Source organism: Callospermophilus lateralis, chromosome 1 (assembly GCF_048772815.1).
Source record: "Callospermophilus lateralis isolate mCalLat2 chromosome 1, mCalLat2.hap1, whole genome shotgun sequence".
In the NCBI taxonomy this organism is placed as follows: Eukaryota; Metazoa; Chordata; class Mammalia; order Rodentia; family Sciuridae; genus Callospermophilus; species Callospermophilus lateralis.
In genome coordinates, this window is record NC_135305.1 from 207,200,094 (window position 1) to 207,221,924 (window position 21,831).

The 21,831-nt window shown below is 54.2% G+C and overlaps 2 protein-coding genes across 2 annotated transcripts; one reads left to right on the top strand and one right to left on the bottom strand.

Annotated features, from left to right (window-relative positions):
• The first annotated feature begins 5,628 nt into the window (after nt 1–5,628).
• Nucleotides 5,629–13,996, top strand: Tmie (transmembrane inner ear). Its single transcript, XM_076869813.2, has 4 exons — nt 5,629–5,833; nt 9,729–9,846; nt 13,078–13,227; nt 13,522–13,996. Exons 1-4 carry the CDS (start codon nt 5,735–5,737, stop codon nt 13,620–13,622), a joined length of 468 nt encoding a protein of 155 aa, XP_076725928.1. The 5' UTR covers nt 5,629–5,734; the 3' UTR covers nt 13,623–13,996.
• A 2,033-nt stretch (nt 13,997–16,029) lies between these two features.
• Nucleotides 16,030–20,520, bottom strand: LOC143399746 (putative threonine protease PRSS50). The gene is made up of 6 exons (XM_076856695.1): nt 20,418–20,520; nt 20,153–20,341; nt 18,625–18,787; nt 17,389–17,669; nt 16,704–16,870; nt 16,030–16,266 (listed from the first exon to the last, which is right to left on the bottom strand). The coding sequence occupies exons 1-6, from the start codon at nt 20,518–20,520 to the stop codon at nt 16,030–16,032; spliced, it is 1,140 nt and encodes a 379-aa protein (XP_076712810.1).
• Between the last annotated feature and the right edge of the window lie 1,311 nt (nt 20,521–21,831).

A 21,831-nucleotide genomic window follows, 5' to 3' on the forward strand; every position in this document is an offset into this window, starting at 1 on the left:
TTCTGGCTCTCTGCAGCCCGGTTTACAGCTCAGTGACACTGTTGACCCGCTCTGAGTCCCCAAGGCCGCCCCAAGAGGAGCACTGGGTGGATTCGTGAAACTTTGAGCCTAGAGAGGATTCAAGCGAGCCACTGAGCTAGGCGTCCTCCAGCCACTACTCCTGTCTGGGCGACCTTGGGGGAAGTCCCCTGCCCCCACTTCCCGTACAGCGGTGAGCTAGCCCGCAGTTTTTGAAGCCAAGGCCTATGACCTTGAAAAATGTGAGGGAAGACTAGTCACGACAGATCTTCCTGGAGGAGGAGGGCTGTGGTTCAAACCTGTAACAGAAATCTTCCGTCTGCTGCCTGATTCCCCTCTGTCTGCAGTGGTTGAGCTCCACGGGCTGACCAGCCTTGTTGAGCTACCTCTGCCCTTTTGGAGGGCCATGAACACAGCAAAGAGGCCTAGAGTCTACAGGTGGGCTGTGGGAGGGCAGAAAGGATGACTCACCAGCCCCCTACTCAAGTCTGAAACAGTAAGTGGCAGGATCTCCTAGCCAGCCAGGCTGAAGAGAGACCCTACTGGAGGTAATTTGGGGCATGGAGCCTGCCAACCCCAGCTACCCTGGCTTCCTTGGGTTGTTTCTAGATGAGACCTAAAGTTCTGCCAAGCTATAATACTCTCAGGCTTGGAGGGATCCCTGCCTTGGGGGACCCACAAGCTTCCAGGGACCCTACCCTGTCCTCCCATATTGCTGTCCTGGGTCCTCATCCTCAAGAGCCCTCCCCAAACAAGGAGGCCCTGCCTAGGCTGCTCACCTATCTCAGGGAATTAGATGTGCCTCAGGGTGTTGCCAGTGGTTGGCAGGGGCCTGCCCCAGGCTCTCCCTGAGTCTATAGCATGGCCAGGTGGAACCACAGCCCAGCAAGTGGAAATAAACTGAGGCTTCGAGTTCTAAACAGGCCTCCAAAACCTTATATGTGGGCCCCCATGTGGGAGACAGGAGCGTTCTGGAAAGAGGCTTGGTGTGGGAAAACTTGCATTACTTTCTTCTTGCTGTATGGCCATGGGCTTCTCTGTTACAGGGTTATGTGGGACTCTGCCAGAAGGCATGTCAGATTCTAGATGAGTAAGATTTTTAGTGGGTCTACAAGTCCCCTAGGACATGGGTACAGGCAGGCAGGGGTCTCTGGGGCTTGTAGGAGAAGGCAAGGACTAGAGAGTGGCCATAACCTCATGAGGAGTGAGTGACCTGATGATCTGTGAAAAAGGGGTGGATGGGGCAGGGCCCTGAGCAGGACCTATCTGGTCTTGTGCCAGGTGTCTCTGGGTCAGCCCCTCCCCTCTCTGGGCCTCAGTTTCCTTGCCTATACAGGTATTGAGGGAGGGCATTGCTTCCTGGTCTCCAGTAGAAGAGCTCTCTGAGCTTCCTCCCCAGAGTGTAGACTTCCTGTTCAGCCACATAGGGAGATTGGAAGGCTGAGCCCTGGACTGGAGACCAGTCTTCATCAACTTCCTGGGCAATCTCACAGGCATTGCAAACCCACTGTTATCATCTGCCAAGAGGGGCAAGACTTAACCAGTCTCTCCAAGTTCATCCTTGGCTTGGGGCCAGACAAGGCCTGTGAGCCCCAAGACAGGCTCCACTGAGTCTACCTGCCTGTGGCCCCTTTCAGCACAGTGCCTCTGCCTATCCCCTCACAGATGTTCACACACACACAATTCCACAGTCAGGGGATGTGGTGCCATGTGGACCCATCCACTGCTAAATCCACTGGCAAACTTCTGTGCTGCCCAACTCTATAGTGGCAGCTCCATTTATGGGCACACGTGTACAAATCATGTGTTCATCTGCAATGACACAGACTGAAACTGACTGCTTTAGAGGACACACATGCATATATCAGTGGTGCCTATGATTCTGGAGATACAGAGACTAACACCCCAAAGCAGGCAGAGCTATGTGCACTATGCAGGCCTCTCCTGTATGTTAGGTTCTTGATACACAAGTATAAGCTCATGAGCATGCAGGTTTGATCCAGACCTGGCCCAGTTCAGCCTCAGAGCTATTCTGGGCCAGGCCCTGGGCCAACAAGTACAGAGGCAGCCACCTCTCAGCAGGCCCCAGCCCCTATGTCACAGGCCTAGGCCATCCATCTCCAACCCCTATCCCAGGCTGAGTCCATGATGCCCTGGATCCCAGCATGCCTCTGTGACTACCCACATCTTCCCTAGAAATCAACCTCCATCCCAGGGGTTTCAGGCTCCAGGAGAGAACTATTTACTTGGGTTCCCTGGTCACTACCCATTGTCTTGCCCAGAGCTTCCAAACCAGAGGCCCTGGAGGCTGGAATGGGTCACTGCAGGAAACCCACATGAGCTAAAAATAGTACAGGAAGGCCAGGCATATCATGCAGGCCAGTATTCATATCACCATGTATGGAGGGGACACTGTGTTCTAGGGAGGGGACACTGTCTTCTGGGAACCAGGCTGGGGAATCTGGGATCCAGAGCTTCCCCTCCCTAGACTTGATGGACTCAACTAGGGGTTGGGTTCTGGGGCATTTTTAAAAAAGAAAAAGAAAAAAAAAGAAAAAGAACAGAACAGAACAGCCCAGGGAAGTAGGCAGAGCTTTGTGTTAGAGGCAGAAGACTGAGATGGAGGCCCAATCTCCTGTTGAACTCCGACAGGGCCCAGCTCCTCTCTGGGCTTAATTCTTCATAAGAAAACAGAGGACACTAATAGTCACACCAAATGCTGAAAATCCCTCAAATACTTTAGCTTTAAACTTTAGGAAGTTTATTCAACATGATATTTAATATTGGAGACTTGGAAACAACCAAAACATCCAAGCATTGGTTAAACCAGGAATTGTTTGGTTTTTATATGGTACACCATATAAGTGCTAGCAATAATCATAACACTAGCATCCTCCAAAGGCTTATGATATGCAGGTGCCAAAGTGCTGTAATTATACCTATGTTATAGATAAGGGTTGACGCTCAGAGGGCTAAGAACAGAGGCCTCGTTCCAGGTTAGGCTTCACTGAGAGTTCACAGCTGTGTAACCTTTCCCAGAAATCTTGGTGCAGTTTTAAAGTTAATACCTTCAGAAATTGTGAAGAATAAAGCTGTGAATTTGCAAGAAACGTAATTTGGAATTAATTATTTAAATTTTCATTATGTTAATTAGATTTTGTGAACTCTGAATAACTTTCACATTTTTTTTTTTTGTCAACTTTTGCCTTCTGGGGCAAAAAGAAAAAGGAAATTTAAATAACTAAACTTTCAAATGGTTTCTTATAAATTCATAGCTTTATGTCTGAGGTTATTAAAGCTTAAAATCATAACAAGTCTTTCAGAAGTCAGTTTGACTTCAAAGCCTATGTGATAATATTATATTTGATTCTATGTGCATGCGCATGCACTGGGACAAGAGATCCAGGGTGCTTGTGTTGGGTAAAAAGCTTCAAATACAGCCAGGCACAGTAGTGCATGCCTGTAATCCCAGTGATGCAGGAAGTTGAGGCAGGAAGATCACAAGTTCAAAGCCAGACAGACTCAAGCAACTTAGCGAGGTCCTGTCTCAAAATTAAAAAAAAAAAAGAATGGGGCTGGAGTTGTGGCTCAGTGGTAGAGCACTTGCCTAGATTTGATCCTCAGCACCACATATAAATAATAATAAAAAAAATCCATTTACAACTAGAAAAATTTTTTTAAAGAAATTTAAAAAAAGAGCTGAGGATGTGACTTAATGATCGAGTGTTCCTGGGTTCAATTCCCAGTACAATCCCCGCCCCCTCCCAAAAGCTTTGGAACAAAGGCTTATGAGATAACACACTGTGATAACACAGGTCCCAGACCCTGCAGAGAAGTGGAATCTACAAGGAACAGTGACATCTCTGGGAACAGCAGGATCACACATGATTGTATTCCTGTTCAGATTTTTTTACTGGCTTGTCCTGCTTCCTGATGGACAGAGAAAACTGTTAACACCTCTCCCTGAACTGCAAATGCAAATGGGAACCCTGTAAACTGCAGAGAGCTGTGGGTCCCACCAAGGAGAATGGATTCAGGAGTTCATGTCATCCTCACATGAGTCCTGTGATGGGTCTTGCCCTCCATTTTTCACGGATGAGGAAACAGAGGCAGAGAAGAGTAATGGTTTGCCCAGTGCCATAGACAGGCTCACTTAATCCTGACCCAATTCAGCCTCTCTGAACCCATGCCCCAAGGGTGACCTCCTTGGCTGGCTTTCCCTAGCCTGGCCTGTGGCTGATGGCCTGAAGAAGTGGGGGCCAGAGAGCTGTCACCAGTAATTTGGGCTTCAGAGGAATTCCTGTTTGTTTTGGCCAGGGTTTGCCTGATTTGGGTGGAGTAGCCCAGCCCACTCTGTCCCCCAGACTTTCCACCCATTTTAAGGGTCTGTTCAATAGGTCCCCTGGGCCAGCTGTCCATTTTCCTGCCTGTCATCTCCAAGTCCTGAAACACAGATGTCTGCTGTTGACCCTCTGCTCCCTGCTGAAACTTGTCTTGGAGAATTGGAAACAACCAAAACATCCAAGCATTGGTTGAACCAGGAATTGTTGGGTTTTTATATGGTACACCATATAAGTGACTAGCATCCTCCATCTGTGGCACCCCTAGAGTGAAGCCCCAAGAGGCTCTGGGTGCACATAGTCCCTAGTTGTGAGGGCAGGCCTTGCTGAGGGGAACCAGCCCCCTCTCTCCCCTGGCCTAGGCAGGTCTGCACTGGTGTCCTTGATGATAAGAGATCTGAGCTGCTTCTCCTAGAACCAAGTAGGCAGGAGATAAATAGTAATGGAAAGAAAAAGGAGGAAGGGTGAGGAGGAGTCTCCCCACTCAGGACTCCTTACTCCTCTCCCCCAGGACTCCACAGCTCCTCAGAACCTCCCTCTACCACTGAGTTGTCAGGGCCCAGTGTGGGATCAGAACCAGAGTGCAGTGTGGGCTAACTTCAGTGGGAGGTCAGGGTCAAGGTTTAAAGTCAGAGTCAAGGATCTAGCTGGGGCAGAAGCTGTAAGTCAATCATGGTTAGCCAATGGCCCTCCAGCCCTTCCAGGGGTAGCCCACCCTAACCTGTGGGATATAAGGTACTGATTCCTTCCAGAACCTTCCATTGCACCAGCAGCTGATGGCTCTGACCATGCCATCCCCTGCTCTCCATTCTCTCCTCCAGCTCTGGTGTCCAGGGTGACCAGAGCTGCCTCTGGGCAGGAAGCCAGCCCAGAAAGCCCAGGACATCCCTGAGTGCCTGTCACCATGGCAACATGCCCACTATGCCCCCCCTAACCCAAGTCCAGTATGTTGTTTTTTTTTTTCAAATCAAGAACGTCAGAATGGGAAGGGCCTAGTAGATCAGCAGATTCCTGTCCCTCCCCCTGTCCAGATGGAGAAACTGAGGCCAAATGGGAAAGGGAGGGAACACCTGTTGATTAAGGATGGGCTCCCAGCCTGTTCTCCTCCCTCTCCCCTTCCCCTACACCCCCACTTCAGGGTCGGGTTGTGGGGTCTGGAGTCGGGTCTCCCCCTCCCTCCTCTCCCCTCCCCTTCACAATGACGGTGCGGGCTGCCGCCCAGGAACCTGACGCCGACGATGAATAAATGATGCCCGGGGTGGCCAGAGCTCTCCGCCAAGGTCCCCAAGCGCCGGCTGCCCCGGGGGCGGTCACCGGGCATCTCCGCGCTGTCACTCGCTCCCGGATCTGCAGCGGAGCACGCGCGGCGGGAGGAGATGGCGGGGCGGCGGCGGCGAGGCGCGGGGCCCCTCTGGGCGATGGGCGGCGCCGCCCTGGGCTTTTGCCTCTCCGGGGTCGCCGGGCAGCTGGTGGAGGTGAGGCACAGCATCGTGGAGGGCACGGGTGGCTGTCACCGTCCAGGGATGGGGTGCAGGGTGGTGATTTTATCCATCTCTCTTGCCCTAGGAGACCTGGCCTAATGGGTGGACAGCCCCACCCCGATGGCTGCCAGACTCGGGGGCCCTGGTCTGACGGGAGGTCACTGGCCTCTGATTTCCTGAACATCAGTCTGATGGGGGAGTCTCACCCTAATCAGACCCTGAGGGATTCCTAATCCAGCAGGGGACACAGCCCTGCCCAGTGTCACAGGGATCACAGCCCTATCTTCCCATCTGTGAACTCCTGGGGTGGGGGGTGCATGCACCTGGCCCTAGGTTTCCTTGACCTCTAGTCTGGTGGGGCAATTCAGACCCTGAATTTAGGGTATTCTAAAGGAAACAGCCTCTGCTTTAGAGATCCTCCAGGGACTCTTGGGGGAGGCATAGGCTTGGGAAGGAGATGAAGGCATTCCAAGCTGGAGGGTGGTGGCAGCAGGATGAGGAGACCTCTATGAGCAGCCATGTACAACACTAAGCTCAGGAGGGAAGGGGCAAGCAGTGCCCAGGAACTTGGGGATCAGACTGGGTCCTGGTGATAATGGGGAGCTACAGAAGGTTTCTGAGGGAGAGCAGGTCATGATGAGTTCTGGTTTGGAAATAAATTAGAAGGGGGCACATTATGGGAGAGCTGGGAGCACTTGCTGAGATAGCCCAGGAAGAGGAAAGGGGATGGCTGGGGGTGGTTGGTTCAGGAGTCTGGCTGGAGTCTGCAGCCTCTCTGGTCTCCTCTGTATCCCATTCCTGCAGACCTTGGAAGGGGAGCCAGAAAGGGAGATGGCAAAGCAGACCTAGAATTCTGGAGCTTGAGGTCAGATAGAGAAGACCCAAGATTAGGGAGAGCTAACTCACAGCCAGAGAGGAGCTAGGGATGGAGCCTGTGCACACAGGGCAGCCTGGAGGGGACAGAAAAACCAAACACCGGAGGCTGAGAGAGGCCCCCCGCCCAGGAAGGACCTGAGGGGGGTGTTAGGGGATAGGATGGGATAGGAAGGACAGGATAGGGATCTGAAAGGACCCGACCTGAACTGGATGATGGGGGTGCGCATGGGGACAGAGATATGCACCCATAGCAGCCTGTACCTGCTGCTGATTAGGAGGTATGACCAAGAAGCCTGCTAGAGTCGGGTGTCAGCTCCAGTGTCTGTAAAAGGAGCCAGGCTGGCTTGAGCCCCATGAAGCACACCATGCCCCGTATCAGCTCCCCTAAAGCCCCAGTATCGAAATTGAGCTGGCCAGGGTGCAGGCAGAAGGCTGGGGCAGGGCTCAAGTCAGTTCTGAAACAAGGACTCTTCTCCCCCACCTCTAGGAACTCTTCTTCCCGCTCATCAAAGGAAATTGCATTTGGAATCCATCTGCCTACAACCCAAGCAAAGCCTAGTCTATCCCTCCAGGGAAGCACTTGAGAGATGGGCAGGGCTGAAGTCTATGTCACCACCCACCCCAGCCCTGCAGGCCTCACCTCATCAGGCTGGGAAGTTCTGAGAGAGGCAGGGCCTTCAAGCTTCAATTCAGACCCTCAGTAGGGCTTGCCATGTGGCGATGCCTGGCTATTGCCTGCTACCCTCTGCCCAAGACCCCAGTGCAGAGAGTGTAGGCCCAGATCTACCCACATCAAGGCTGGGGTGAGGATATGTGGGAGTTGAGCTCTTCGCTGCCTTGACTCAGAATCTGGGAACTTCACTCTGGCCTTCTGGGTCCTCCAGTCATACAGCCCAGCCAAGTCAACACATCAGACCTTAGATATTGGGAACACTGCCATTGCCAAGACCCTGACCCTGATGCCACAGAGATGAGCCTGACCATACCCACATGTGCTCCAGCCACACACGTGCCCTGTACCCACACATGGTCTCCAATTCAAGCATTTGTCTGACCTCATACCTACATCCAGGGGATGATGTGGAGGAGTGGCATCTTCTTGTCATTTTTACCATCAGGTTAGGTGGAGAGAGTTCCCCCAGAGACTTCTGGAACTACCCCACACCAATTACAGGTAGAGAAACTGAGGGCCAGAGGAAAGACAGCCCCCACCCCAGTTCAACCTGGCAAGGGCAAAAAAAAAAAAAAACAGGGATCAGGTACAATCGCAGGCCCACAATCTCTGGGTTACCAGAGGATCATAGCCTGCTGATCCTCCCCAAGTGGCTCCCACCCATGCCAAAGGGTGGTGTTCATTAGGTGAGGGAGTACTTGGCTAATGGTAGATGCCCAATCCACATTTGTGGTTAGGGTTGGGGGAAGAGTCGATGGGTGGTTGAATGATAGATTTGTCTTTCCTTCCCAGAGAGCCAAAAGGGACTCCTCAAGTCTGTCTTTATTGGGTTAATCAGGGGACAATATATCACACAGATGCCCCAGAGTCCTCTCTCCCTCTAAGCCATGATATTTACTCTTGCCCTTCAGCCAAACTGTTGGCAGAGATATGGTCATATATACATATATCCCATTCTAGTCGGGACAGGTTTTGCTCAGATTGCACAGGGCAGGGCTGTGTCCCCTGGTCACTCAGGACAGAGTCCTATCCCTTCAAGATGCCCAGAGCAGGGTCATCATTAGACACACTGGACAAGGTCATGTCTCCTCAAGACACCCAGAGCAAGGTTATGTTCTCTAGACATCCAAGAGAACATCACATCCCTCAAGACACCCAGGGCAGGGTCATATCCTCTAAACACACTGGGCAAATTCATATTCCTCAAGACACCCAGGACAGGTCCATGTCCCCTAGACACAAAGGACAAGGTCACATCCCTCAAGACGTTCATGGCAGGGCCATGTCCCCCTAGACATACAGAACAATATCATACCCCTCAAGACACCCAGGGCAGGGCCATGTCTTCTAGATATCAAGGAGAAAATCATATCCCTTTAAGACACCAAGAGAGAGCCATGTCCCCTAGACACCCAGGACAAGGTCATGTATCCTCAAGACACCCAGGTGAGGGCCATATCCCCTAGACACACAGGACAAGGTCTCATCCCTTTAAGTCACCTAGGGCAGGGCCATGTCCCCTAGATACCCAGGACAAGATCATGTACCCTCAAGATACCCAGGGCAGGGTCACGTTCCTTAGACACCTGGAAAAGGGTCATGTCCACCTGTACTCTGGGATAAGACTGTGTCCTCTAGAAACCCAGGATAGGGTAGTGTCCCCTAGACCATAGGGCAGTCATGTCCTCAGACCCTCTGTGCAGGGTGCTGTCACACTGAGAAGATGGGAGGTGACTGGCTGTATTCTGCTAAGCGGTGCTTACATCTTTTGGCCTCCAGGTGTCACTACTGCATTACAGACAATTTACATATCTAGTCCTGTCTGGTGAGCCTTCTGGTTAGTGACTCCCAGTAGCACAGGCAACTGTATGGGGACACCTAGTGGAGATCCTGGTGAGGTGACAGAGCAGTAGAGCCCTGACTCAGCTCCACTGGGAAGACAGGAGAAGGAAGCCAATTCAAAGTGAAATACAGGCCTGGCCTAGGCTCTGGCCTTGGTCCTGAGACCCCAGCTGCCTGTGGGAGGCCTCCAGCTGGATGGTAGGAGGTGCCTGAAGAGGCCTTGAACCTGGCAAGGACAGGCTGGCTGCATTTGTTCCTTTAGGCCTTGGTTTCCCCAAGCATCAACCACCCTCCCACTCCAAGACCCAGGCACCATAGCCTGGGACTCTGTACGTTGTTAAGTCTGGAACTTCCCACGGTCTAAGGTATTGACGGTGAATATCTAAGACACCTGATTTTAGGGGCTTCTGATATGCATGGGCTGACACCTGGGCCTCTCTTGGCCCCATACAGTCTATGACTTCTGCCTGGCTCACTCCTCTCTCTCCTGACCCGCAGCCCAGCACGGCACCCCCCAAGCCCAAGCCACCCCCACTGACCAAGGAGACAGTGGTGTTCTGGGACATGCGCCTGTGGCACGTGGTGGGCATCTTTTCACTCTTCGTACTGTGCATCAGTGAGTAGCTGGCCCCTGCCCTCTCTACCACACCACAGTAGGAGCAAGCTTCCCCTGCCCCAGCACCCCAGCCCCTCCAGCACCACCCCTCAGACTCAGAGCAGCAATTCCGGGCAGTGCAAGCAAGCCAGGCACCCACAGGAGGCCCGCTGTGGTTTCTGGCACCTCCTGATCCACACAAAGTCCCCATGGAGGGCTGACGGGCCAGTGGTGACCCAAAGATTTCTGCTGGACCCAGGGAGGCAGCCACACAGCAATTATGATAATTACAGGGAGCTCCAGTGAATCGAGGACGTGTCATTTTCCCCTATGGCTGGCCTCCTGATGCTTTTCCTGCAGTTTGGCCAGCTTAAAGGGCCCACACCCAGGGGCCCCAGCAAGACCAACCTCCACCAGAGGTTCCCCAGACGCCTAGCAGATGTGGATCCCAAACTTCAAATCCTGCCTGGTCAAATACCATTTCCCGGAATGACTCACACCCGCCCATCTCTAGTCAAAGCAGGAGGCCCTTTCCTCTCCTGGGGTCTGGGCACTTCTTGATGCAAAGTCACAGCCAGAGAGGCTTGGCATGCTCCCTTCAGTCCTCCTCTTGGAATGAGGGTCTGGAACTTGGGAGGATGGGCAGCAAATTGCATGAAATGCAGGCCAGGTGGGAGAGTGTGCCAGGCACAAAGCAGAATCTGACGGAGGTTCCCAAAGAGCCAATGCATGGGGTAGCGGGTATTTGCAAACAGTAAAGGGAGAGGAAGCCCACTCCCCCTGCAGACTCATAGAGGAGGATCCTCTGAGCTGCAGACCAGAGGGAGGCCTGATTGGGCATTTGCCAGGTGGAACAGCTGGAAAGGCATTCCATGCAGAGGAGATGGTATGAGCAGAGGCTTGTGGAAGCATGGACCCATGCCTGGTCTCAGATAACCCCTATGGGACATCTACTGAGTGAACCCTGGGTGAAGAGGCTAAAGCTGCATTTAAGTTCTAGTCAGAGCTTTCCCCAAAGGAGGTCTCTGGAGGGCAGGAGACCATGGAGAGCCCATCCAGATGTGAGGGGCTTCGAGGAAGGCATGACATCTGATTTGCATCTGCTTCTCCTGGCACCAAAATTACCCTCCCGAGAGCAAATATTCTCTCCTCCCTGATCTGAGTAAGCGGCTGCATGTTGCTCCCAGCTGGGCTGAGGAGCTTAGTAGAGACCCCATAGACCAACAGGTGTGCCTGCAGCCTGAGCCCAGGTATCCAGAGAGGGAGACCAAGCTTAGCACAAAGAGGCATCTGCCTTGAGGAGGCCCAGGAACAGTAGGTGCAGGTGGAGGGAGCTGCTCTGGGATGCCCCAGAGGGCAGGATAAGGGAACTGTGGAGCCTGGTGGAAAGAAAGTTGTGCAACATCACACTCAAAGAGGCACTAGGACATCAACCACACAGATATCCCCTCCCCCAAGCCCAGGTCCTAGAAAGGGTGAGGGAGAGTCCCGAAGGCCCCCGAGAAGAAGATGCGCACATGTTACCCTCCGTTGTACAGCTCTCGTGAGTGGGGAGGAAATACCTTCCCTGCTTTCTAGTCTCCTTAGGCCCAGGCAGCTGTTAATGGAGCATGACTTCTAGAACCCCAGAGGGAGAGAAGTTTCTCCCTAGCCCCTAAAATTGTATCCCAGATCCCTGCCTGGGCCTTGGAACTCAACCCAAACGACTTTGTTTCTCCTCTTCTTTTAAGAGAAGCACCAGACCAAGCTGGGTGGGGCAGGCCTGGAGAGAAGAGCAGGGTGTGAGGTCCACTTGTCGGCCAGCAACTGGCTGCCAAGTTCCCTCTGAAGTCCCGGCTCCCAGAGCCTGGGACCAGCCTCCATGGAGCCAGAGTGGGGTTGGTCCTGAGGGGTGCCTGGTGGGGTGGCTAGGAAAGGTAGCCCAAGCCAGTAGAGTGAAGATGGGGAACCAACAGAGCATGCCCAGAGGGGTCTGGAGAAGACCAGAGCATGGCTCTTTGGGTAGTTTTTTGGGTAAAAACGTTCTGCTGTCTGCTCAGGTCTACCCATGGAGACCCACTGCGGAAGCCCTCACCCCCAGTGTATGCCTGGATATTATCGAGCCCCCAATCCATTCATTCAGGAGCCCAGTCCTGTCCCCAGAAACAGACTTTAGGACCATCCCATTTGTTCATCCATTTTGTTTTTTTTCCTCTCTCATTCTGTGAGGCTGGATGAGACCAGCAAGTCCACAATATTTAGCTGAAGGGACACTGCCTTGGTTGCACAAGATGACCCCAGAAGGTATTCCAGCCCAGGTTACATAGGTCTGATCCATTTCTCCAAAATGGGCCTGGCTTGTCCTGCCTGGGCCCTTCTATCCACCCCCCCCCAGGAGTCTGCCAGGAAGTTCTGTCTGGTCATCTGATTTATAATAGGAACCATTTCCATCCCCTCCCCTGGGGCTGGGGCCAAGGTGGTCAGACTGTGGGGGCCAAGGTGGTCAGACTGTGCGGGCCTTACAAAAATAAACTCAGTCCAGCTAGGTCCTGGCAGCGCTCGCCTGCCCTGCCCATCACTAGACAGGCCAGCTCCATGCCCTGACCCAACTGGCGTGGGTGCAGCTGCCCTCAGCCGGAAAACCACTCCTGGAATAACTTGGTCTAAGGTGAACGCCCTGGGCAGGGTCTGGGCCCTCTTACCAGTTCCCTTTCCAGCCAGCAGGGGCCCCACTTCTCCTCAGCGAGGCTGAGCAGGATGCAGCCATGTCCTCGGTGTCTGAGGGAATTCTGGCTCTGCTCTCAGAAGCCTGGGGAGGAAAACCTAGTAGGCACAGGAGGCAGCCCCAAGGCCTGGGATGCAGAGGCAGGATGGGCCATGGCTTGAGTCTCCGTGTAGCCCTAACTTCTCTTCAGCACTCTGTCTAGCCAGAAAGACCCCCAGAACAGACCAACTACGTAATTTATGGGATCAGTACAAAATGAAGTACCCAAAGCTCCTTGTTCAAAAGTTAAGAATTTGCCGATAGAGCATTAAGCCAAGCATGGGCATTTCTAAGCATGGGCCTCATGTAACTGCATGAAGTCGGCTCTGCTCAGGAGGCCACCTGGGAACCCTGGGCTCCACTGGGCTTTTATCATGATGCTGAGCCTCCTGCTGGAGTCTCCTGGGTTAAGACACGCAAAGGTAGATGGAGGCTGGCCAAAGTTTGGGTACCCCTCCTTGGACGTCTGAGGCTCCGCCCCCACCAGGCCTGTTCTCTCCTCCCTACAGTTATCACCTTGTGCTGTGTCTTCAATTGCCGCGTACCTCGGACCCGGAAGGAGATTGAAGCCAGGTACCTGCAGCGAAAGGCAGCCAAGATGTACACGGACAAGCTGGAGACGGTGCCGCCCCTCAATGAGCTCACAGAAATCCCTGGAGGTGAGTAGGCCCCAGCCCAGGCCCAGTTGCTACCCCATCTCCTCAGTGCTCCTGCCGGGTGTCACCCTGACTTCCCTCCACCCACAGTAGGCTCAGGGAGGGGGACCTGCCCTCTCCCAGAGCATAGAAATTGTTCAGATTGACATGACGAAAACAAAGAGACCATTCCACAGCAGGAGAGGTTCCAAAGGAAGAAGGAAGGACAGGGTGGGGGGAAGGAAGCCCTGGGCCCTTCTTCTCAAAGGTGCCCCGGGCCTGGCCACCCACTGCCACCCCACCTGTTCCCACCTACAGAGGAGAAGAAAAAGAAGAAGAAGGACAGTGTGGACACGGTGGCCATCAAGGTTGAGGAGGATGAGAAGAAAGAGGCCAAGAAGAAGAAAGGAGAGAAATGAGTCCTGGCAGGCCCTGGAGCGCATGCCCAAGTCAGGACCATGCATCTTAAAACATGGAGCTCATACATGGACCACAGAGTCGGTGATCAGATGGGGAAGCTGAGGTCATGGCCATATTCTCATGGCCCAACAGGAGCAGGGACGAGACTACACAGGTGTGGGGACTCCCACCCTGCAGTCCACTCCTTTTCCCCCATCCACATGGGCACTCTCAGTGGGCTACTGTCCTGCAGATGCAGAGTGGCCTCACTGCTCTCTTTACCTAGATTGGCCTTTGTCCCACCCTTTCTGCCAGGGGTAGCGGTGGCTATGAAGAAGTAAAGGGACATGAGGTATATTTCCAGGAGGGGATAGCTGAGCTGAATGGGTTAAAGAGTGGCTGACTGAGGGGGGTGGGGGGGGGCGGGGGTGGCACTAATGGGGGAGGTGCAGAGCCAGGCAGCAGCCTCTGGGCAAGCAAACTGCCCTAAGCCCGGTAGGGTTCTGACCTGGGGGACTTAGGTGGCCCAGAAGCAGAACCACCCCAGCCCAGCAGATACCAAGCTCAGGACCATGGGATCCACTGGTTTTCCACGTGATAGAAATGAGGCTGTTAAGAGGCTCCGTGAAGCCCAGGGGTTCAGCTCCCTCCAGGCCGGGGACTGCAGAGTGGGACAGAGGTGCAGGGGGCTGAGGCCAGTGGGCCAGAGAGCAGGGAAGAAAGCTGGGGCCTCAGCCTAGGGAACCAGGGAACATGTGAGAAGACAAAGTGGATACTAAGCTATTGTGGGACCTCTTCTTTGCCTATCCATGGTAAGAGGTTTTGGGGCCCCAGGCAATCACAAGAGGGTTACAACCAGTCTTCCACCTGCTGAGTAGAGCAGCACCCAGCCTCTTCTTTGACCTCGCCCCACTAGAGGAAACATCTCTGACCAGAACACAAGGACCCAAACACCACCTGAGGACTAACTCCTTGGGAAGAGGAGGCACAGATGGCAGCAAACATCAGACTGAGGCTCTCAGAGCTGAGCCTGGAGACTAAGGAGACACCCGAGGAGGTTTTGGAGCTGGGCAGCCTGCTGAAAAAACAGACAGCAGTGATCTGTAAATAAAGCTAAGCGCCTTCTCAGGTGCAGGCATGGCACACTGCCTCCTTCCCTGGGGCACCTATGCAGAGGGTGGAAATAGTAGATGGCTCAGGCCAGGCTGAAGTTCCTCCCTAACCCTTCTCCCAGACTGAATCAAGGTGAGATAAAGATGGCCCAGAGGCCAAGGGGGAAGCTGCAGCCACCCAAGCCCAACCCCTTGGGACTGGCGAGGGGAGGTGTTTGCTTCACCAGGTGCTGGGTTGACAAGGATGCCCCAGTGCTGCTCCACTACACCCCCAGGGCTTTCAATAGGCCTCTGATGGTCTGAGCTTATGCTGGAGAGTCACAGGTCCACGCTCCTGGCCTGGACCAGGTCATCATCCTACAAGGAAGAGAGCAATCCAGGCCGATACAAGTAAGGTGCATGGGGTCTCAGGAGCAGTGAGGGGACAGAGATGGCAGAAGGCTCCCGGGAAGCTGAGCACTCTGCCCCCAGATGCTACATTTAGCTAGCCTCTGCCTTCAGGGCTCAGCCTGTGGGCTTCTCATACATAGGGCTAGCAATGGTCATTCTCCTCATATGGGCCAGGCTGCCCCTGTATGGCAAGGCAATGGAAATCCAGAGGCAGGCATCACTCAAAGTCCCACAGAGCAGCAGCTGGTGAAGCCTGGAGGTCGTGCATTAGCCCTCTCTCTGACCTGGGCCTTCTGCCAATCCTTTATAAAAAGGCATGGCATGCTGAAGAGGATAACATCTGATCCCAAGGGCACTGGCCCCTGTCTCGAGGCAGGGGACAGGGCTGGAGGGTCAATGCACTATGGGTCTTTAGAGCAATGTAAGGGTGTGTTTGGCCAGAAAACAGCCAAAGCCAAGGAGAGCCTGACTCCCACTGATGTGTCACAGGATGAACACCTTCACCTCCAGCCCAGGCAGAGATGCACCCTCACACTAGAGGGGGTTCGTGAAGCCCAGTTTTAGCCTGGGCAATCCACTTTTAGGCTTTCCATTGTTTAACCCCAATATCACTGCTCCTGCCCACTTTCTTCGGGGCCACCCTCAAACCTTGGAAGGCAGATCCCTGCGGGCTCTGCACTTGTCAGTACCAATTTCCCAGAGTCTTCAACCCCATACCATCCAGCCCACCTGTGTCCCACTAGAGCAGGCGCAAGATAAGGCCCTCGGAGGCCAGGGAATGTGGAGACATGGAAAAGTGTTTAATAGAGCACCTGTCTCTACTCCACCTTGGGGACTGACAGCTGCACCTGTCCAGTACATTCTGGATATGGAGGGGAGGAAGGGGGCTGGGCGAGGGGGGTGCACCCAGGGGAGCCACGGAGTGTCACAGAGTGGCAAGAAGGCTGAGGGGCAGTGGCAGAACCAGCAGCAGGGCTCTGGATGGGGCGGGCAGGGCCAGGGACTTCCCCATGAGGCTGTCCCAGATCCAGGCCTGGTAGGCAGAGACTTTCAGGAAGATGGGTGGGGCCTCGCTCTTATTGCAGCCGGGGCCCCAGCTCGTCATTCCCACCAGGTACCACGTGCCCTCCAAAGAGCAGACCAAGGGTTCTCCAGTTGTCTCCTGCAGGGAGGAGTAGAAGGGGGAAGTAAAAAGGGTCAGGGAGGCCAGGCAATGATTGAGGGAGACAGGACCCAGCTCAGGGTCCCGCATACCAGGTCCTCTCCTCAGCCCCCCCAGTGCAACACAGCTGAGAAGTGTTCCAGACTGAGGAACCCTCCTCAAAGGTTTTCATCCTTCACCTCTTAAACACCTGCTATCCACCTTCCCACTCCCCACCCCCTTCTCTCATCTCCATCCCCACTCGACCAGGTCCTCCATCTCCATCCTCCACCTGTCCTCCATCCCCCTCCCCCCTACCATCTTCTCATACCCCTTCCCTTCTCCCTGCTCACCCTTCCCCTCCTCCTCTCTTCTCTGTGCCCCTCAGGTCCTGCCCCCCACCCCAAGCCTCCTGCCAGTGCCCCTGGGGAGGTTGAGCAAGGGGCAGAGGTGCTCACATAGCAGAAATTCTCTCTGCTGCCATCCTTGACACAAATCATCTGGGAGTTGATGATTTGAACCAGAGAGGGGATTCTGGAGAAGCTGTGGTAGAAGGCATCGCACTCCTTGCTGTTCAGAATGACAACTTCCTTCTCCTGAATTGTCTGGAACTGGGGCCCCGAGCCTGTGGGATGGGCCGCTTTCAGGCTGGGTTGCTTTGCTGCTGCCCACTACAACCAGCTCTGTCTCCATCCTCTCTTGGCTCCTTCCCATCCCTTCCCCCTAGTCTTTTCTGTTTGGCACACAGTAGGCACTGAGATTTCCCTGGGCACAGCCCAGCTGCCCCTCTAGCTAGCACTTCCCAAGAGTAGCCAGACCCAGAGACCCTGGAACAGGCTGCTCCCACAATCTGGCCTTGCTCCCTGCAGAGTCCAGCCCAAGTCCATTAAGAAAGTTCTGTTTACTTTCTGCAATAGAAAAGAACTGGGCCTGAGGGTTCAAAGGCAATCAGCATCTGTTGAGGCCCAAGTGGCAGTGATACATTCACTGCCTAGACTCTCAAAGGAGAAGGACACATCAGAAATGAGAACCCAAAGAAAAGTCCCTGGGGCAGTGGGCTCCTTTGAGAAGGTGCCCCAGAAATGTTCATCTGTGGTCTGTACCCAGGTCCTGTCTCACACCCCACCTAGGGAGCTAACTCACCATTAACCTGGGGAGAGCCCCAGCCCGTCACAGTGCAGAGGGAACTTTCCTCCAGCGCATAGTCCAGGCCAGGCAGGCAGACGGGCCTGACATACTTGTTGTACTTGAGCTTCTTCTGAAGCTTGAGGAGGCCGATGTTGTTAGCTTGGCCAATCCAGGACCAGTACCGCTTGGACCGGAACCTTCTGTGCACAATGACCTGGAGCACCAGGATGTTGGAGCTACTGGGCGCAATCTGGTCAATCCATGGACTCCCCACCAACACTGTATAGTTATCATGCCTATAGGAACCATGAAGGGAGCCTGCCATCAGCTCCAGGTACCAGCCCCAGCCTCTAGCCCTGCCACTCTTGCCTTCTGAGCAAATCCAGGCAGGCTGCACACCTGCTTTGAGCCCCCTGAGACCACTCCTTACAATAGATATGAGGAGGGTACTGGAATCATTTTATGGAAGAGAAAACAGGCCCAGAGAAGCCCAGTGATTTGATCAAGGCTGCCCAGCCTAGAAGTGTTAGAGCTGGGATGTGGACCCCGTTTACTCTGTTTCCAGACTCTGAACTCTTTCCAATACCTATACTGCAGCCTGGCAGGTGGCACAGACCCTGTGTAACTGGCTTGGCTTGGCTCCAGGCTGCCTTCTCTGGCACATCCCTTGGAGTCCCCATGATGGCCCTGAGACCTGGAGCACGTGTGTCCACTAGTCAGTCTTCACAGCACAGATGGTTCCCCCAGGCTGCTCTCCTGGTCCCAGGACCCCAACATACCCACTCTTTCGTCTCCATACCAGCCACACTCCCCTGTGAGTATCTATCCCCTTGCCTGTCTTCCCACTAACCAGGAGGAATGATTCATCGCCTCTCTGCCTCCAGTGCCTAGGCCAGGGCCTGGCTCAGAGGCGTGTCCACTGGTAGATGGAAGGGAGGATCGAACTAGTGGGAGCAAATTGTGGGGGTGAAAGACCTAGGACCTTCTTCCCATGGAGGAGAGGTAGGAAGCCAGAAAAATGGCCCCTGAGCCTCTATTCCCTGAGGAATGACTGTACAGGAATAAGGGCCCAGGTAGAAAAGATTCTGCAGGACTCAACCCTCACTTGATTGGAACCAGGGTGAGTGAGGGTGAGGCTGGAACTGTGGGTTCCACAAAGAACACTGTCCCCACTAACAAACTGACCAGGCAGATGACCAGGTCCCCAGCACTCCAGTGCCTCTCGACCCACCCGCCTGGGCCCCAACTCACTGAGTCAGGCAGTGGGCCACGGCCAGGACCCATCGGGAGGCAATGAGGGTGCCCGAACAGACATGTATACCATTGGCCCTCACACTGACCATCCACGGCCACCGCCGAGTCATGGCCTCTGGGTCCCTGAGGGTGGGGTCCTGTTCATAGGAGAAGCCACAGACTGAGGAGAAAGAGAGAGCCTGATGAGGAATAGACTTCCCAGCCCCAGCCCATGCACCTGCCCTCCCCACTACCTCCCCCAGGCTCTGACCCACAGTTCTCCTTTTCATTTCTCACCATAGAATAAATGCTGTCCATGATGGACTGGGTCTCCAGCCTCAGTACTGCCCAGTTACCCCCCTTCCTGTTCCCATAGCCAGGTCCTAGAGCACCCCAGCCAACCAGCCTGTTGTACCCCTCAGCCCCAGGCAAATCCTCCCAAACTTGTTTGTGTTTCTGTCTCCACCTTCACCCTTCCTCTACTTTGGCCAAGATGAACCCCCTTCCCTTCTCTGGGGACCCCCTGCTGTGATTCATCCAAAGAAAGGTGAGTAATCCAACAGAAAAACAGGCAGTGTGCATGAAGAGGCACAGCCTGAGGAGGAAAGCCTAGGGGTACAGGAGCACAGGAGCTGCTCAGCCTCTTGATGCCCAAGGAAATGCAGACTGAAGGCACAATGAGGTTCTGCTCTCTGCACATGCGCCTGGCAAAAATTAGATATCTGTAACGTTGAGTGTCCCTCAGGATGATTTCCCTAGAATGCTTCCCGACTGCAGGTGGGAGAGCCAATTGCTGCAGCCACTTTGGAAAAGTTGTTTTGTTTTAAATTGAAATGAACATATCCAGCATCCCAGGAGTCCCACTCCAAATAGATCAGTGGATTGTGAAATCAAGGTAAATGGGCCACGACCAGCATTTTTATTTATTTATGATTTATTTGCAGCACTGGGGATGGAACCCAGGGCTTTGCACATCTTAGGTCAAGGCTGCTCCACTGAGATCCACCCCCCTAGTCCTGAACAGCATTCCTAAAGGATAACACAGGAAAGTGACTGTGGGCATGCACTATACAGAATACTGCATAGTCTCTTTTGGGAGACTTTCTGAGGTGGTTGAAGTGAATGCTCTTAGCCCCAGTTTAAGTATTTCACACATTGTTCTCAGCTAAAGACCACTGCTCAGAGGAACATTTACACCTGTGTCCTGGGACTCCACCGGAAGGCTCACACAGTTCCCCGACCCAAGCTGTGCTTGCAGGTCACTGAGGTCCAGGCTGGGAGCCCAAGTCAGGGTCAGGCTGGGACAGGACTTGGAGCAAGGGTGGGCACCTGCCCCACAGCCAGCTGGTGGCATGGAGCCTGGGTGCCTTGCCCCACAGCACCAGCAGGGAGACCTGTGAGGACAGGACCAAAGGTTTGGCCACAGTACTTTCTCAACAAATACTTGCGGAGGAGGTCATTCTGCTCCACTCCTCCTGGTCTCTTCCTCCCCTGTCCCTTGGGCCCCGTGGGCCAAAGTTGACCAGCGGGAGCGCACAGTACTCACTCGGCGGCAGCACCTGGGGTTGGATGCTGGAAGCCGTCGTGCTCTGCGATAGAAGTTGAGACCCGTTCGTGGGGTTGGGAGTGCTGGAGGTGCTGGAGGTGCCCGGGGTGTTGGAGGTGCTGGGGGTGCCCTGGTCGCTCAAAGCACTGGAGAACGGCGCCCCTGGCGGCTCCTCTGCACGTGAGCAGCCTGCGGGGAGAGAGCGGGTGAGAGGCGGCGGGGCGGCCGGCGGCTGGCGAGCCAGGGGAGACGGAGGTCCCCTCACCTGCCAGTTGTGGCGACAGCAGCTGAAGCAGCAGGAGCAGGAGTAGCGCGCGGAGGTCCTGGGGTTCCTGCCAGCCCGCCGCCGTCCACCACCAGGGCTGCATCCCGGATGGCAGCGACGCTCCACGGGCTCCTCTTCTGATGGCGCCCCCAGTCGGCTGGGCAGACACCACCCCCGCGCCGCGACGCACCCCAGGGATCCCTGCCCTGGCTCCCAGTTTTCACCTCCGCCCTCCTCAGACCCTCGCCTGCCTTCCTTGCAGCGCTAGGTTAGAGTCGCTCCACCTGACTTCTTGGTGTCAATTGAGATTGAATGCACACCCCTGGGGGTGGCGTCCAGAAGCTCCAAAAGCCTACTTTCCCTCCTGCCTGGTAATTAATTGCAGGGGGCCTTTGCCCTAGGGCAGCACGATTAAGCAGATCCATATGGTTTAAATAGTGATTTTTAAAAGTGCATCATTTTTAGCAACTCTTACCTCCTCAGCAAGACTCCTACTTCACAGATTCACCTGTAGAGGAAAGTGACCCAGGTAAAGAGTCCTTCCACAGAAGAGTGACGTTGGCCATTAGACCACAGTGGGAGCACTGTCACTTTGTTGGAATCTGGTAAAGGTTTGGTGGTTCAGTGATGCAGATGGGTAATACCTTTAAATAATGCTGGGGATCCGAGGAGAAGCTTTGGTTCAAAGCTATTAGGAAACTCCAGACTAATAGAAGTCAAGGTGAAAGCTTAATCAAGCCAGGACTTTCTAAGTGTGTCAGGGCCTGCAGACATGGGAGGCACCTGAGCAGCCCGTACAGTGTTCCTGAGGTAGGATAGAAGACCTAAGGACAAGTAGAAAGGGAAGGAAAGAGGGACTGTAGCTTTAAATCTAAAAGCCCCATAAACACCCACCTTCACTCCCCAGGCCTATGCCTCTATTCACTTGTCCTGAAATTCCTTTCTATGCTATAAGTCAAGAACCTGTCAGGGCTGAGTGAGGTCCCCTTTTCCCTTCTGGAGACCTCCTCGGATCCCACACTGGTGACACTTCAATCTGAAAAGACAGTGAATGGCCCTCTGGTTCCCTGAGGGGAAAGGCTGTTCTGCATGTGAGGCCAGCAGGGTTTGAGGGGCCCCTGCTACCTCACAGAGCACAGGGCTCTCTCCTCTCCTGCTGGCTAGTTTGAGCCAGTTTCCTGCTATCTGGAGTCTGATGGAGGTTACTGAAGCAGCTCAGAAACTCACACAATCACTTAACATATTCATCCTACCACGCACTCTTCTGTCATCACCCACCCCTGCCAGGAGGGAGGACCTGGTCAGGTTGTGCAGACCTGTAGGGGGATATAAGGAGTGGGAGAGGCCGGTGGGTTCCAGAGCACTGCCCACAAGCACAGGTCTGTGATCTGGCCACTGTTTCTGGGGAAGCAGC